The sequence below is a fragment of the Mesitornis unicolor genome, unplaced genomic scaffold (assembly GCF_000695765.1).
Source record: "Mesitornis unicolor isolate BGI_N332 unplaced genomic scaffold, ASM69576v1 scaffold25073, whole genome shotgun sequence".
NCBI classification, from domain to species: Eukaryota; Metazoa; Chordata; class Aves; order Mesitornithiformes; family Mesitornithidae; genus Mesitornis; species Mesitornis unicolor.
This window is the reverse complement of record NW_010174332.1, coordinates 42,427-61,017: the sequence shown is the minus strand read 5'-3', so window position 1 is coordinate 61,017 and position 18,591 is coordinate 42,427. Positions and strand designations below refer to the sequence as shown.

The 18,591-nt window shown below is 37.3% G+C and overlaps 1 protein-coding gene across 1 annotated transcript in view; it reads right to left on the bottom strand.

Moving 5' to 3' along the window:
• Positions 1-3,531: 3,531 nt before the first annotated feature.
• The window catches only part of GPR64 (G protein-coupled receptor 64), a 47,234-nt gene continuing 32,174 nt past the window's right edge, over positions 3,532-18,591 (bottom strand). The window contains exons 18-28 of the mRNA XM_010181011.1: positions 16,898-17,047; positions 16,549-16,671; positions 15,386-15,431; positions 15,180-15,283; positions 14,484-14,608; positions 12,927-13,195; positions 11,980-12,079; positions 11,348-11,622; positions 9,268-9,369; positions 8,425-8,577; positions 3,532-3,963 (exon numbers count right to left, since the gene is read on the bottom strand). Coding sequence (XP_010179313.1) covers positions 3,779-3,963; positions 8,425-8,577; positions 9,268-9,369; positions 11,348-11,622; positions 11,980-12,079; positions 12,927-13,195; positions 14,484-14,608; positions 15,180-15,283; positions 15,386-15,431; positions 16,549-16,671; positions 16,898-17,047 — 1,632 coding nt within the window. The 3' untranslated portion in view covers positions 3,532-3,778. The remainder of the gene's footprint in view (positions 3,964-8,424; positions 8,578-9,267; positions 9,370-11,347; positions 11,623-11,979; positions 12,080-12,926; positions 13,196-14,483; positions 14,609-15,179; positions 15,284-15,385; positions 15,432-16,548; positions 16,672-16,897; positions 17,048-18,591) is intronic.

Genomic DNA, 18,591 nt, shown 5'->3' with positions numbered 1-18,591 from the left:
CTGTAAGTCCCTAAGAGAAAATGCAAAAGGCCAGAACGTTTCTTGGAAGCCTTTTTGTTTTCAGCCTTAATAAATACTGGTTTGAGATCTGATGGAATGAAAGGCAAGAAATGCAACTTTTACCAGGTGTCCTCACACCCCAGCCTTGGCTTTGCAGGTTAATAAAGAAGATTTAGAGATCTGCTATGGAAATGCGCCTACTTTTCCCCTGGCCGCTCACTGAGGGCGTTAGGCAATGGGTGCTTCTGACCTGGTTCACCCTTGCATGACTTGCGCTTTCGCACTGTAGTCACTGAGCGTGAATAGGGCTGGAGCGAGCAGGAAGAAGCAAAGTCAGGCAAAGAGATACAAGACTTAGTTCTGTAACTTTTTTTTTGCTGTGTGTACTTTATTGACTGTGTAACTGACGGTCACAGTCGAGAAAACAGACTTCAAAGGAGACCTGCTGGGTCAGCCCTGGCCATCAGTGTTTCTGTGGGTGCTGGGCAGCGGGAAGTGGACAGGGCATTACTCAGACGTTGACTACATCAGCCAGGGCCTTGTAGCCGTAGTTCAGTGAAGGCAGCACAGCCCCAGGACCCAGACCTGTTCACTGCCCTAAACTCTGCGTGAGCTTCCTGCTTCAGGGCCCTACTTTTTACAGAGAAGATGGCATATGTTTAGGGAACAGGCTTGCTGGGCAAGGTGTACACGGCGCGTTGCTGTTTATCTATGACTAAGCCTACAACCTCCTTGCATAAGCCCCTGAGTTAGCTCTGCAGCTGCAAGTTGATGCACAGAATCTTACTTAGTGCTCTGGGAAGGGGTTGCAGCTTTTATCGAGCACCAGGATGTCATGGTTAAACCGTCAGCAGTGCACAAGAGAGCAAGTACCAAGAGGATAGATACTGTGACACCCAATGAGCAAACACTTTTCCAGCTAGTTTAATTATTTACTGAGCTAAATAATGTGGTGCTGTGGGTACAAAATTTTACTACAATATGTGCATGCTTTAAAGTGGCAAAGTCAGAAATTACTCCCCATCCCGAGGAATATATCCAATAAAAATGATTTAAAGAATCCTAACACTTGTTAGTGGGCAAAAATAAAAACAAAGGAGAACTCCAAGCAGGTCAGTGACAGTGGAATATGTTTTCACAAGGAATTAAACTACTGACGTCAAACTCAGCTGTGTGCTTTTGCTCACAGCATTCTTGTGGAAGAGCTTCAGCGGACTTTAGGGAAGCATTGGCTGGACACACTTATGTCAGGGTTTTCTCTGCTAAAAAATAATCTGCTAGAAGCATGAATGGTAAAATATGTGGAAGACAATAAATGCAAGGGATAGGTCAGCCTTTTCTCCAAGGGATTTCATACTGCAGCTCACGTAATCTGAAGAATTGTAACACAGCCCAGTATAACGACACATTTTTCTAAAAGACAAAGTTTGTATATTTTACATGTTGTACTTGCTGTAAATTTATTACTTTTTTACAGTTGAAAATATAAATACAAGAACATTAAATAAATTTACAAGAAACAGTGCAAAGGCAATTAGCCAAATAGTTACAAGCATTCACAGAAATGCATTCCAGCTACTAGCATTCCAGTACCGTCTTCTATTAACATGCAGTTAAAACCTTGCGGATAAACAACAAATACTTTAAATTCTCACTTTAAAAGCATATTGAGAGTAGTCTTGGACACAGGTGACCAAAAGAACCCATGCGTTGCATACAGAACCACAAGAGGGTCTGAGAACTGAGGAGGTTCAGTTGCTGAACTACAACAGAGCCCAAGACAGCAGGCATTTCACTGATGCTTTTTGCTGAGAACATTTCCAGAGCTCCCTACTGAGTCCTCTGGGAAAGCAAAGCCCTTGCTCCCCTCCAGCGTGCGTCTGCCTCAAAAAATGCCCTTGACAGGGTCTGGCACTCCACGGCACGGCACCAGTTTGTTCTAGCCCTTGCTCCAGGAGCATCCAACCTTTGCCCAAGCACACAAGCAAAGTAATGGCCATGGCTGCGCACCTGTGTGAGGAAGAGGCACAACCAGGGCTCAGGCTAATTTCTCTTCAGGAAAAATCTTCACAATGTTGCATGGGCTTTCAGCTGTTGTGCATGAATAGCCAAAATCCAGCCTTTTCAGAGAAATATCACAAAGGGAATGAAATTTTGCTTCAGGAATTACTGAGCTAGAGCCTTGGGATTTGGCTTGCCAACCAAGGGCCAAAATACAGGCAGAAATACTCAACAGAAGTTGAGGAGCTGCCCCTAAAAAAACAGCCACACAACAATGAAACAAACAATTTTGCACCTACTAATAGAGCAGCTAGCATTTATTCTCTGTATTTTTTCTTCAAAAAATAACACTTCTCTACTTTCTTTATCATTGCAAATGAGAAATGGCAGTGTGTTTAATCTCTGGGACCACCACTCAAGATAAAATACCCTGCTAAAAGCAATGGCAAAAGCTCCCATTGACTTACTCAAGCCACTAACATAACTGAGTCGGATTTAATAACCTCCTGACTACTTTATTTATCACTCCCTCATTCACAGCATTCCACTTTGATGATACTCAGTTTCTATCCTACTGTGGTGTACTAAGAGGTCGCTAAAGGCTCAAGATGGATAGTGTTTGTATTTACAGTTCTGTCTAGTGAATATATTTAAACCACTGTAAGTGATTTCACTTACTGAACTGTAGATGCCTGGGCAATCAAGGCGTTGTGAACCAAAGTAGGCCTCAGCTTAGCATGAGTACGTTGTGAACCAAAGTGGGCCTCAGCTTAGCATAAGAGAGTCAAGGTTAGGTAAGAAGACTCAAAGCCAAGTAAGAAGAGAAAAACAAGGAAATGAAGACTAATTTGGCATCACAATATGGAAAAGGTTGAAGATAAGCAGACGTGGGACAGGATGAAATAGATGTGGTTTGGAAAGTGTTCAACATGGAACAGATGTGATTTGGAAAGTGTTCAATAGCTAGTGACCAATAATGTATTAGCTTAGCCAACGTGGACAGCGCGTGCAAGATGCATGCAGCCAATTAGGAGTCAGATAGATGCATGCACGAACATGAACGATGTATAAAAACAGCAAGCTTTGTGCAATAAATCGGCTATCAGAGCATCATATTGGTGTGCTGTAGTCCGTTCCTCACATGGACCCCAACACTGAACAAACTACTGTATGTAACTCTATGTTAATTATCTCAAAGAAAAACGCAAACTTACAGTAAAAGTTGAAACAAAATACCAATTATTTTTCTATACATAGGAATATTTAAATTTATATTACAAGAAATAAATATAAAAGTATCATTAAGATGCTTAAAGGTTGATATTTTTCTGCTTATGTACATCACTATGGAGTTTGCTTCTACAAAGTACAAAAAGTTGAAGACAGGTTAGCTAACTTTTTTAAAGATAACATCATTTCTACGCACAAGTTGTAACTTCCTACATTTATACAATACTACTATGCATTCTATCCGGATAAACTTAGTTGTAATGAAAAAAAGGTCTAAACAAAACTTTCCATTAAATGTAAAAAATCTCTAATGAAGAATCGAAATGAAAATATGCCAGCTGTAATTTAACATCCAAGATACTTTGTCGGAAATATTAGCCTTTTTTGTTTTTAAATAATTGTCCTTTGTCAATCCATTGCATGGTTGCCTTGAAGTTCCAGTACCATATATTAAATAAAATCAGTTCTTGGTCTGCTCACATTATGTAAAACTGTTAAAGTAAATCCCTACTTCACACTGTAAACCAATGTGCTGTTTGAAAAGAAATCACATTTTCTCAATAAAAGTTAGGCTTCCCCTCTTTGAAGTCCTTCTGAGCGAGATACGGCTTTTTTGGCTGCCTGTATCATCCTTTTCTTGAAACACAAGTTGTTTGCCTGAAAAGTCGTGGAGACACAAATCACCATTCTGTAAACCGAAAGCAACACCATTCTTCTCACTGGAAAGATGGCCTGTTGAAACAAAAAAAGTGCATCCCCTATCAGAAAAGTTCCGAATCAAGTCTCCCATGCTTTTTCAGTCACTGTAGGGACTGTTCATGCACTCTCGTTTTATCCCTGCAACCATTTCAAAACGTAGATTTTTCAGTACACATTCAGTATATATTTCTTTTCCTGTGTAACATCAGTAAGAGATTTGAGAGATGTCAGTATATTTATGCACAATAGGTTTCCGTATTTTAAGCACTGAAGGTCATAATTCTCAGAATGTAGACTTTGACTTGGAATAAATAACACCAGATAAGATGCAAAATACTTCTCATTCTAAGTTTTGCTTTAACAAATTAAGTTTAAAAGGTTCCTGAGGTTTGCCACGCATCTAAAACAAGAAAGCGTTTGAGAAAACAAGGATTTTTTTTTCCTTTGAAAGGCACTCAACGTGCAGCATTTATTTCTGGAGGACAATCAGAATATAGCCTAGGTCCAACCTTGGGTCTAAGCCATATTTAGACTGAGAATCTTACACATCTATGTGGACCTACAATCAACACCTTATAGTACCACAGCTGATTGCAGCCTATTAATTAAGTGTTCCACAAATGCTCGGTTCACTAAAAAGAGTGTCCTAACTCCATGCATCCCATTCTAGATACTTTTGATGAGAATTTTATTTTAAGTATTTAAGCAAATACTTCTTATTGGATCTTATTTTTTTTTGCAAAGCAGTCAAGTTTAAAAGATCTGCCAAGATCCTGATATCCTATGTATCGTATCAGTAGATGGAAATTATAGGGCTCCCACGATGGGGAAACCAAAACCAGAACTAGTATTTCTTTTGGAAGGCGATCATTTTGTTAAACACTGAGAAATGAGTTCACAAACACAAATGCAGAACTGTCATTTATACCAGAAACGACTAATAAAAGCCATAAAACATCCAAGTTTACTTGTTATATTCACTTGTTATATACTTGTGTTATATTCACCACACTTCATATACAAACATCATCATGATTCAGTGGATTTCAGTAAATCTGCTGACAAGACAGAACCGTGAAGGTAGAAACTGCTTGTGGTTTATCGTTTTAGGAGGAGGAAAATAATAGGTGAGAAACCTCTAGGCAGTGAAGGATGACTCTATTACAGGGATCAAAATCTGATCCTCTCTAGCACACTTGGATTCAGCCCATCAAATACCTCAAATATCCTGGAGCAGAATCCTGCTTTGGCTCTTTTCCTCCCTTTCACTCTCTCACTATCTCAAGCTTCTGAACCCTTCCAGAAGAGGCAGGGCCACATTATAGGATGGTCTTCAGCTATTTCTTGTTGGGGTCACCAAAGGGAGAAGTATTTGGTGACCTCCCTCCCCTGCACTTAATCCCTTCTGCAGAAATGATTCTGCTTCAGTGCCTAGGCTGGACTGCTCTTCTCTCTTCTGCTTGGGCCAGGGTCCCCAAGCAGACAGGTTTAGCATCAGTCTACCCAAACACTTCCTTTAGCAACTAATCCTTCCCTTTAGGCAGACTGCGTACTTTTCAGCAGTTATTCTACTGATTTAAGCAGATGTCAGCATATCAGTTGCATCAGAGTCTCATTGGTGAAGTTTTCTTTGGAGTGAGAGATGGCATTTTTTAAACTACACATGAATATGTATTTCCAGCTGACAAAGCTTACTACCAGTTTGAAGATGTAATGCATACAACTTAAATTTAAACATCTCAGGATGGGAGTTGAAGGGAGTGAGTTTGTGGTGATGGTGATGGGTGTCAAACAAAGATTACAAATTCTACACCAAACTACTGAGCTGCCCCTGGACCAACAAAACAGAAGCAATGGCCCAACAGATTACGCAAAACCTCTTAAATATAAAGTCTGGTATTTAATTATAAATTTAAAAGGCCATCAGACACTTAAACAGGCACAAATGCAAACAGGGTAAGATGAGCAGAAGAGCTTTGTTAATCAATTCAAATCAGATACAGACTGAAATGACAGAAAATAACCATACTTCCTGACACTGTAATTGCACATATATAGTTGTCTAACCCCCTGCCTGACTATAGGTGTTTTAATTTAGAAGGAATGTTTAAAAAAGCTGTACCCTAACATGAGAGCAAAATCTGAGAAGAAAATAAGGCTATTCTGTGAACAAATTCAGAAAGGTGGTTTCTTTGCCTCAGTGAGGAAATCTGTAGGTTCAGCCATGTGATACCTAATGGTAGTTTCCCAAACATGCAAACCTGCAAGAGAAAAACCAAAAACACGGAAATACTAGTATGCCATTAAAAGATCAAGTTACATAGTCCAGTATGCAAGCAAAGCCACAGGCTCAGAGACACCCCAAACTTATCTTGGCAGTCATTCAATCCTGCACCTGGAATAGCATTTCAGTAGAAGTAGTGAGGCCAAAACCATTACGTGTTTACAGCTCAGTATATTAATGACATAGGTCTTAATTTCTAGAGTGTTTTCTTTCTGGAGCTCACTTTTTAAAATGAAGCATTGCAATGTTACTTTGAAGTTCTTGTTGTGAGAGCAGGGAAATCAGGTATAGCAAATTAGAAGGTCCCATGTTTCTACCTAACACAAGTGAACTACCTTTTGGAGGCATTTGCCCAGCTTTTCTGAGATACAACTGCTCCATGTTTGGAGGATTAAGTGTAAGAAACTGTCTCAAAGAGCTTTGCTGGGAGAACCAAATCTATCCAAGCATAAGTTTAGCCTCTTCCTGTGAAAGTCCTTAACATCCAGAATTATTATTTAGTCAAGCAATCTATGCAGGCAAGGGATCATACAATTTATTTGATATGAATGGAGGATGTTTTACAGTATTCACAGCATTAAAAACATACAGTAAAATGTAAGAGGAGATGAAGTGGGTCAACTGATACATCTGTGGTCCTAAGTGTATAGGAACAAAGTTCTATCAAAGTTCTTTCAGCTTTGTCTGAGAAGCTGTTGGCACAGGACATACAGCCTCTCACACTGGAAAGCTCTAATTACGTAAATAAACTAGGACAGAACTGGAGCACATCCCACAGCATTGGCATCGCTTAATGGTTTACAACACCAATTTTGCACCTCATTCTAAAATACTACCCAAATCAACAAAAACTTGTTCCAGAAAGCCACAACAGACCCATTCACTCAGTTGCTAAAACAAACAAGTTCAATAAAACATTTCTGCTATTTTTCTTTCTGTTGAGAAGCAGCCAAAATGCTTTTGTAGCTGTGTATAAGCATGGCAAATGTTTCAAGGAGAGGTGGCATTTCATCAGAGTAACTAACATAGCCGGAAAAAAACCCTAAACTCTAAAAGACATGCAGGCTTTTGTGCCTGAGCATTTCCCTTTTTTTGAAAGGTATCACTTCTATCTAAAACTACTGTCTTGCTTTGTATTTGATGACAGTGAGAGTTACTGAATTCTGGTTCTCAACTGACCTGTTAGATACAGAATATGCTAGTTATTGGATTGTGTGGTACCCAAACTGAGAGGGTTTCTAAAGGAATGAAAAAAGCTTTTTTACTTTTACTCTGTACATCTGAGACATTATCTGCTGAGGTTATCCTGTTGATTATCTGCCGCCTTCCGACAGCATATGCCAGGAAATGAGGACAACACAGTCTCTGTGAGCATGTTCAACAACTTCACACTAAACAATCTAGCTGATGGTATGACTGCTGCTACATGCACCTGCATTTCAACTGCTCAGGAACAGAGCAGAGAGTGACAGTTCCGAGGACAGTACTGTATTAGAACAGGAAGGATAGAGAACTTCTGAAATATTGTTTCCTGCAACAAAGATATATTTCTGTTAGGCAAAAACCATCCTTAAGAACCCCGCAGGGGAAATAAAGAGGTAGAGAGAAATTAAGTTTCAGTATTAACTCGGCAACCAACAGTGAGGCAGCCCTCTCAGCAGTGCTTTCTTCACTGAGGTGATTTTACAAGTTCCAGCCTCCATTTTCTCTTACTTCTGCTCTCACAAGCAGCTTCCACATGAGCTTTCCATTAATGTTCTTTCTCATATTACCTCCTACATGATCTATTTCATACTTTCAAGCTATATTATTATCCTATTTCTTTCTTCTTCAGACAGTATTTTTAATAAGGTTTAAAATATGAACCGTTTTAAAACATTTTTGAAGTTTATTGTCATACATTCAGGTGACAAGAAAAATGTTAACACCAGCTTCTGGTAAGTAATTGCTCTAATAACGAAAATTACCTACTCTTTGGTATATAAATCAAGAGTTTCCACTAAGTAGAAGAAATAGATATTGTAAAACTTTGTCTATAGCTCCCTAAAACAGATGTGTAGTATTATTTGTGAGGACATCCTGAAATATTCTGAACCTATACTTACAAATAATATTTTGTCAGCACTTTACATTAGCAGTGAAAGAAGACAGCATTTCTGTTTCAAGACAAAAAAAATAGCTCGAGAAATACTATTTTGCATTATACATACCATTTCCATTTGTGTGCACTGAATAATCATTATTCATTAGCAGCGTTGTAGAGTTAGTGGAGTTGCTGTTTGACTGTAAGGAATTGGAAGAACTGGATACTCCTTGATTTACAGTCTGCTTCTTTAGCCCGTTAGTAGCAGTTCTACTCCAGTCTACAATAGATACATGTTACAGAAGATAGCACAACTCATACAAGCAGTATATGAAAACATAGTTAATACAACTGAATGAAAGTAAAAGCAAGGCTTTACACACTCTCCTCACAGTATTCTTGATGTTTAAAATTATTTAAATCTAGTTACTTTTTCTCTTGTCTTTTGTCTTTCTTAATACAAGCAGCCAACTGTCGTAGTTTTACGACTGCAGACCTGATCAGAAAAATAACTAAACAGCTTCTCTAAGTTAAAGTGTATAAAAAGTACATAGCTTTATGAGAAGCAAACTACTGAATAACAAAGTAACATAAAATCAATTATAGTTTTTTTAGTTTAAACTATCCTTCACCTTGTTTTTGTGAAAGTCACTGGTAAAACAACAGTTGACTCAGAAGCTGGAACAAATCTTTCAGTTTCTAACTCATCAAAAGTCTTCTGCAAAGCCATGCCTTTATACTGCAGTTAACAGCTTGATGCAACCGCATGTTAGCATGTAGGAACTGCATCAACTACCACCTTTAAAGAGTATGATTTTGGAGGTTTATTATACCTTGGGTAATAAATTAGAACTGCAACTGCAGCAATATGATTATTATTATTTTTTTAAAGTATTGCAAAATACTAGGAGCTAGGAACACTGAGTATAAGTATTCAGAAGTTAAAAAAAGAAGAAATACTCATATTTACCAGAGTTTTCAGCCAGCCTGAATTTCCCACAACAGAGATACCTTCTCCACTGTTTACGGACATTCTCCTTTGTTACACAATAGAAGATAAAAATGAAGAACCCTGCAAAGCAATAACATTAGAGAATGTTGCAAAATTGACTTTCACTACTTTTTAATGATCAATGCTTTGGTTTTCTTTAATTTATTTAAAAATTCTAATAAAAAGTAATGACACCATTCTCTGGTGAAAGTTCACAATTCTGAACACTGAAGAGTTCTTTCCCCTCATGTAGATGAGGGGAATCATACATGTAAATCCAAGAACAAATATAACCAAATCCACATAAAGTTTCCTTCTATCAAATAAGAAGGGAAAAATTTTGTGTATCCTGAAATTTACCTAACACTTTTGGAAAAGAATTCAAAACAATGTCAAACAGAGGATATGATACAACACTGTTAGGCTATGCAGCTGTTAGCACATGGTATGATACTGTCTCATCTTTTATCACCAGCTAACGTGTTGCCCCCAACTGTAATAGAACCAGTAATGCTCCAAAATTTTGAGCATTCATACAAACAAGATAACTCTTATTTAAATAATAATAAATGGTACCCCCTTTACCACAAATTCCAAGCCAGTTATTTGCTAGAAGGGATGGGGTTCATGCCTGTCTCTTGCCAGTGCCACATTACAGTCTCACTGTCTGCTTCTCATTCACTTGTAACTGACACAAGGTGGGACCTGACTTTCCCTGCTTAAATGTCCATCGTTATCATCCCCCTTTAAGAAAAAGTGGTACTCAGTCTTTGCACAACCTTCCAGCTGTAATGTGTACCTGACAACAGATGTGTTAGGTTTACAATTAGTAGAAAATAACACTAAGGAAATCTAAATTATCAGATTGGTGCAGATGTGCATGTATGTTATGTTTACACTGCTTTGAAGGCCAGTTAAACATGTAAAATCCCACTAGAAGAGATTACTCATCTTTGTTTGCTTAAGTATCTTTCTTAACTTTGGCTTTTAGGATGAATTTTTGAATGTAACTTAGTATTGCTCTACACATATGGTTCTATACCATTTTCAAATACAGTTCTGAACCACTGGCATAAACTTAATTAAAGTCAATACAATTTATGCATCTTTAATACTTCTAATATCAGAATTTGCTCAGCACCTAACTTAAAACTTGGTAAAAGGGGAACTTATCTTCACATAACAGACTACTCTGACCACACAGAATCTAGTCTTGTGTTAGTTCAGCAAAACCCCATGCAAGACCTGGGAAGATGTGGGTTCAACTCCTCAAGTTACCAAGAGTAAGGTACTCAAAAATCAACATAGCTAGGAAGAAAAGGGTATATACACTGAACAGCAATTTTCATTGCTTTAGTCTCCCAGCAAGTCATCTAAAATGCCATTGAAGTAGAAGTTTGGATCCAAACTTCAGCAGGGTAATTTAGGTATACTTCAATAACTGTAGGCACCTAAGGTACCTCTTTTTTTTTTTTTTGCAAAGCTTTTGCAACCTCTGAAACTGCTTTTGGATACGCCCAGTAACACCTTGGCCTTTGTAAAGCTGCATGCCTTCGTATCTACTTCCTATATGTTCCTAAGTACTAAAGGCCACGCTTAAGAGTGAGACCACTAACTTTCACATAGCCTTGCCTACCTCTATGACCCTTTGTTGAATGTTGCACCTCACCCCTAAGCCTTACGGTAAGTAGAAAAATGATACAGATTTCACTACATTAATTGCATTATTATGTGAACACTTACAGTAACCAAGGATTTACAATTGTCCTGTTGACTGGAGAAATACAGTCACTTCCAGTGGTGTGTGGTTTGCATACTTTCAAAAAATTATAATACAGATATAAATATAGTATGTCTATAAATAGTAGCTTCTCTGTACCTTACTGTAATATAACTGTAATTTAACATTACAGTAAAGCAGTAGCATCTCTAATTTAATTAACATGCTAAAGCACATATCAAAATTACATCTTTACTGCTGAATCAAGAAAATGCCATTTCTAAATGCTTTGTTCGTTATATTGTACACAATGGGCTGTCACATGAAGGATACACTTACCTTGCAAAGTGTTGAAAATGGTAAAGAGGTAAGTAAACACCTCATTTACCGTGAAGAAAGCAAATCCCCAAGTAATTCCCAACAAGAATGTGAGGCCAGCAACACTTCTAAGGTCTTGAATACTGGTTTTTCTTTGAGCACCAAGTTGTTTTTTCTTTTTGATACGACAGAGCTGGATCAGCACGACAATGAACATGCTGATATTGATCAGGAATATGAGGCAAAAGTATCCCACAGCAGTAATGTAGAAGACAATTCTATTTTTAATCCAGCAGCTAGAACACAAGAACAGTCTGTCAGCCATTATCAGAAACAGAAAATAAGTAAAATAAACATGAGATAAAGGTGTGGTTTGTTTCACATGCAAACCATTTTTCCTTCTTAATTAGTAATATTAAATTTCCCTCTTAATTAATAATATTAAAAATATTTAAAAGTATTTTTCTAGCCAAAGGGCTTTCATATAAGCAACTAATGACAAAACACATGACAAGCTGTAGAGCTACACAATTTCAAACCTGTCCCATTGTTTCCTTCCCTTCCCCACCTTTACCTTAAAGAAAAGCAATTTTGTAGGACTTCCCTCCCACCCACTCACTCCCCAAAAAGCACCTCCCAATTCATTAACTCACAATTCATCAGGTCTGTTTATTGAAACCTTCCCAGTGGTTATAAGTCCATAATTATCTGGTGATACTGCCAACACAATGGACACAACTACTGCTGGTAACCCTAAAACATTATGAGCAAACACATAAGTGAAAATCATGACAAAGATAGTATGATGAGGACTTGAAATTATTGTATTTTTCTGTGAAATCTACAACTTGTTTCTGAAATTTGTCTGCTGAATTCTGTTGATTACTGGCTGGCTGAAAGAATCTAAAAACTGGAGCATTCAAACTGCTTAGGAGCGTAACTTGCAAAGAAACAAGAGTTCTTCGCAGCTCCCTCCAAACCTTTCTGAAAAAGGCAAAAATTACCATTACTCACACTCATTTCAAACATCAAGTACAGAATACCTGATTTTCTTACATCTGTTTTAAGAAAACAATTCCATTGATTTTAGTGCCTTCACCCATGTTTACTCAAGACACCACAGAGGAGAATCAGGTCTGGAATCTCTTAATCCTTTATCCAGTTAGATCTGGTTTGCTGCTTTTTGCTAGCAACAGTACTATCCCAGAAATTGAAAAAATATGTATGTGTGTGTGTGTACACACACACATATACACTTATTGGCATTTATTTTCATAACACAACTGATGCCATCCGTCTGGTGAATGGAAATGCGGGTATGCACATTCAAAATTAGTTCTATTGAACTTGCACAAGGAAAATTCATTATCCGTTTGCATTGCAGCAGCCTCAGTTCTGCAGGCAGGGGGGAGTCCCCTACTTCAGAAAGGTGGAATGCATAGAATCAGGTTTACTGATAATGAATACCTGGTCAGCACAAAGTCATAACATGACTGCTTCATTTTCCTTTCTGTACTGTGTCACATTCACTGACATACTCGATAAGAGGATTTATCTATTAGCATTCAAAAGGCAAGAAAAACCCAATAGGAATACATACCCCAACCAATGATGCAAAATTTAAGAATATATTTCCGTACATAGGTATTAAAAACTTTCACAAGGGCCAGATACATGTGGAAAGCTTCTAGGCCCATCCAGGTGAAGGAAACCAGGAGGAAATAGTGAAGAAACACCGCAACTGCAATGCACAGGCCTCGTGTATGATACAGTGCAATCCATGAGTCAAGGAGGAAAACTAAATTGAGTAGAAGTAATGCAGCACACAGCTGAATAAGGATTTTTGAGGGGTAGTCTCTCCGGATTTTCCTGGAAAAAAGCAAATTAGTGAGACGATATCAGTTGTCCATGGAATCCTGGCTTCCTCTTTTGTAGTCCTTGGTAGAGAAGTGCCAAGGAAAAGAATCTATTTATATATTTTCATTCATATATAATGCTTCACATATTGTATTTACACATGGAGAGAGTAATTTACAAAGGATTTACAAATTAATGGTCTGTAACAATAAAGATTGTTATAAAGTTACAGAAATACAAACAATAACTCAGATTCCTATAGTATCATGATTATTTTTTGTACATTTTATGCTGGACTTCTCCTTGTTACAGTACCTCCAAAGTCTAGAATGTGACTGTTCTTTATTGATAAGCTATTGTAGATTAGGCTTTTGACGAGGCTTCTGAAGCATTGATAGAGACAAGCGAGTCATTAATGACAAGATAACAAGAGAACAAATGTGCACTGAGTAACTTCGAGGAGGATTTCCAGAACATAATATGGAGGGTGCAATAGTTAAGGCTCAAACTTTAGAAGACATTCTGACAATCAACAAAGAATACAAATGCTTTTTAAAATGCTATCATTCTGCACTGCTCTAGATATGCTGTATCTTAAAACACATTCCTTCACACTTCTATTATGACAATCCATTACAAAATATTTAAGAGTGCTACTTCTTCACTTGGATGGTGAGAGGTCTGGAGAACAAGCCTTATGAGGAGCGACTAAGGGAACTGGGGTTGTTTAGCCTGGAGAAGAGAAGGCTGAGGGGAGACCTCATCACCACCTACAACTACCTAAAGGGAGGTTGTAGAAAGGTGGGTGCTGGTCTCTTCTCCCAGGTGATGGAGGATAGAACAAGGGGAAATGGCACCAAGCTGTGCCAAGGGAGGTTCAGGTTAGAGATAAGGAGGAAGTTCTTTACTGAGAGGGTCGTCAGAAGCTGGAACAGGCTGCCCAGGGAGGTGGTGGAGTCACCATCCCTGGATGTGTTTAAGGAGCGGGTAGATGAGGTACTTAAGGATATGGTTTAGGGGGTAGATTGGAATGGTTGGACATGATGATCTCAGAGGTCTTTTCCAACCGAGCGATTCTGTGATTCTGTGATTCACTTCTTACAGCATAGAGTCTCATGATTAACTCACTTGTCCAAAAGATTAACATTCCTGAAGAATGAATCAACACCTTTCTGGTAAACTGGCCAAATTTGTGCATTATTAGCAGAGACAGAATCCATAACTATTGGAAAAGACTTTGCAGTGAAGACTACAAGCAATCATAATTGAATAATGGGAGCTTAGTTAAATAGGTACTTACTCAAAGGCTATGTAGGTCACAAGAGTAATAGAAAGAAAAATTGCAGAGAGGCCACAGCCTATATAGGATATAAAGGTCAGTACCAATTCTTGTGTGGGATTCAAAGGAGTATTTCCATACAAGTTCTAAAACAGAAACAGAAGGTAATTTCAGAGAACATGTTTATTAAATGGAAAAAGAAAAAAAAAATCTCAAATGCACCCTTCCCTCAGCAATTACAAAAGGAAATAGTTCTTTTCATCATGAATTTTACAAAAGGTTAACTGAAAACCAGAAAAGTCAATCTAGTCCTGTGAGGAGCAGGGAGTTGGACTCAATGATCCTTATAAGTCCCTTCCAACTTATTCACATTCTATGATTTTAATTGTGAAATCCCATTTGATTAAACACCTGAGTAAAATTTGATTTATCCTAATTTTTATTTCCTACAATATAAACAACTGCCTAAATGTAAAAGCTGCAGTTTAATAAGCAGTTAAGGAATATTTTACTCCAATGGAACTCACGGGCCCCCATTCAGCAAGGAACTTAAGCACATGACTAATTGTATGGCTATATGTACTAACACTGAAGTGAATAGAACCCGAGTAATATTTCATAGGTGTTATGTGCTTGCTGAATACTTATTTGCTTAAGATAACACATGCTTAAATGTGTTCTTGAAGCAGAGTAAGATTGCATAATTTTTTTAATTACCATCAAAACAGCAAAGCTGGTGAGGTGGTTGCACGAACAGACTGTTTCATTTACTCTGCTTTCTTTAACTATGCAGCCTTCATGTGACCAGCCTCCATGTCCACCTGTTAAAGAAAACAGCTTTGTTATTCATAAAAGCCTTTATTTATATTCACATGAGTTAACGTGCCTAATATAGCGTATCTTGGGTGATAATAAGTACTTACCATTTTTATTGAAGTCCCAGAAAACACACCTAACTGTTGAATTGTCCTGTTTAGGAGGTAAAAGAAAAAAAAAAAGTTTTTACTAAACTATTATTTTATGATCAAGTAATTTATGAATTATCTACAAAATGAAGGCAAGAATTAATACTGTATACAGGAAATACACCTGTTTTACATGAATGCAAAATGAATTTAGGTGCATAGAATCGATTAATACTGCAATATGCATGTGAAAACATGCTGAACAAATCTGAAGTCACCATACAGGAGCTACCTCTCATGCTTACACTAAGATTCTGTTCCTCGTAAAACATTGTGAATGCTCTTTCATTGTCTTCCCACACTATATGAGTTCTTGGTATTTCTCATCCTTCCCGATTTTGTAAGTATCAAGAACATGATCACACAGAAAAGAAAAAACTCTTTTTCATTTACAAACATTTGATCACTTTATATTACCATGATGTGAAAGGTTTACATACAGATTTCACACACACATACGAAAATCCTAAAAACAGTAGCAGCAATAACACTATACTGCTATGAATACTAGTAATTCTACAGTTACATCTCAAAACTCAGTATTATATCAATACAAGTAGACTACACTAAGCCAGCTCTTGAAAAAAATCTTCAGATGCATTAGTGGAATCCCTACATGTTTTAGTTCATAATATTTTAGTATTTTAAACTCTTATGATTTTAATCCTCGATGCTCATTTGGGAAAGAGATGCTGTATATGAGCCCTAACACTTCCAGATGACACAACCCTGTGTTGCAGTTTCAGGGAAACATTCCTCCTATGAAAAAAGACTTCCTTTGTGGCCATGCATCACTTACAAATGTCATGATTGCAGCAGCAACCTCCACTGTCAGGATTTCATCTAAGAGTTCTTATTCTTTGAAGAATAAAACAGAAGGATAGGTAGGAAAGATAAAAACTGGATGGATAAGTGACAGAGCAAAATTACTCAAAACCATTTGAAAACAAACATTTATACCACTGATAAATAAGCAAAGATGAGTGATTTTGAAAGTCCAGATGGAGATGAAATGTCCACACTAGTAAAGCAGAACTACCAATCTTAATACAGTATTTCTTCTACAACTCCCATGGAGGCAACAAAATTGTACTTTAAGTCTGCCAAAATGTAAATCATACCTGATTAGGTTTGATGTTCTGTAAAGTGACAGTAACATTTGCCTTTAAGTTACTAACTGTGAGGTTAGCAACACTTGATGATATAACATTGCTGATTAAAGAGGCATTCTTCATGGACAGATCCTGGAACAAGAAAAAAGAATCAGAATTTAAAATCTTAAAGGAAGCAATAGCAGAGCACAGCACCCACAAGCTCAGTTATTATGTGGAGTGAGCACTGGACTAAAACAATTATATTTTAAATCAGGAAGTTCTGAAATGTGTTTTGGGGAAAAAAAAGTCCATTCGTATTTTATTTTGCTCTAGGTTTGAGTTTAAAACCCTTATTAATAGAGGATCAAAAATATACCTGGAACACAGTGGTCTTTTTAAAGAAGTTGAATATAATTCTAGAAGCAAAATCCAACTCTTCAGGGGGTAAATTTGTCAGCAATGATGAAGGAAGTGTAATTGATCCAAGATTATTTAAATAATTAATTGCATTAATGCCTAGAGAGATCTGAAAAAAAATGCAAGGATTATGCTTCATTTCAGTAATTTCAGAAAAATTAAATTATGACTTATTTTCAGTTTAGAACTCTGAAATACATATCTCTGTAATCACCACCAGGAACTCACTGCTGCTCTGTCATTCCTCTCCTGCTGCTATGAATAAAGATCATCTGCAGGCCTGAACAGGATGCAACTCATTTCAGGTCTGCCTATCATTGAAAACACCATTTGCTTACAGGGACAGAACACATCACTGTGGTGGATAATACTGATTTGAAAAAGGTAAAGAGCAACAACCTAGGTAGGTCTATGTAACTGTGTAGGGAGATTAACATTTCACAGAAGCCTGCAAAGGCAAAGAATTATTATTGCCCATAAGAAAAGTGTCAGAATTCAGAAAACCTGTAATTTATCATTAAAGCCATTCTTTATCAATAGGGATTTAAGTACAGTAGGTTAAGCAGACTCTAAGAACATTAACCCTGACTTTATGATCATCTGGCAAAAATGACAAAAATAAGCTGGATAAGGTACAACCCAGATATCTCAAGAGCTTAGTGAGTTAACATTATAAAAAAAGATCTGAACTTTCACCCTGTTTTCTGTGCTGTACTTACAGGACAGAGAGCTTTGTTTAGTACAAAACATCTAACATTTCCTTGTTGCACATAAGTCACTTTACATACAAATACCATCATCTCAGAGTTCCTGAGAGATGTGAAACATCAGCAGAACTGAAGAAAGAAATTAGCTGTGTATTCAAAGAATGGCTGTAATAGGAATAACAGTGTGAGCTCCCCACAGTGCCCTAACAGTATGGCTTAACTCTTCTGTTTAGACCAGTGATTTCCAAACTTTTTTGATCATACACTCCCTAAATTTTTTTTGAGCATGCACCTCAAAATACATCTATTTATAAGCTATATGCAAGTAGTATTGTACTAATTTATTATGCATGTTTTAAAATGTACAGAAAAATAGAAAATTTAGAAGAATGAGAAAAAGTTTAAACATTATTTTAAAAAATATTTATTAATTACATAAACATATTTTATTCATGTGCATGCCCTGGGGTACTCGCACACCACTTTGGAGATCACTGGTTTAGACAGCCACCAAAGAAATTCCGAATGCATTCCACAAAAGCATTCCTTCTCTGGTTTGACCTAGATGATACTTGTTGAATATTCTCTGTATTTCATTGACAGTGCCATGAGATTTCTAGAAAATTATTACTTAGCAAATAACTATTTTTCAGCACTACCACCTCCTAGTCACCTCATGTTCTTGCACCACATATTGCTAAGAAAATAGAACTCAAATGTTAACATTTCCTTTTATTTCCAGCATCATAGAACAGTTCCAATACTACTTATGGCTCATGCTACATGAAACTGTTTCCTTCATTGAGAGGAGAGAATGTGCTAAAATTTGTCAGGAACTTTCCATCTCTCCTTGCTTAAGCCTCCAAAGCTGGTATTGTCCAAATTACTATTTCCTCAACCAGGAGGGACATTTTGAGCAAGACAAAGTGGATCCAAACTTTCTAAG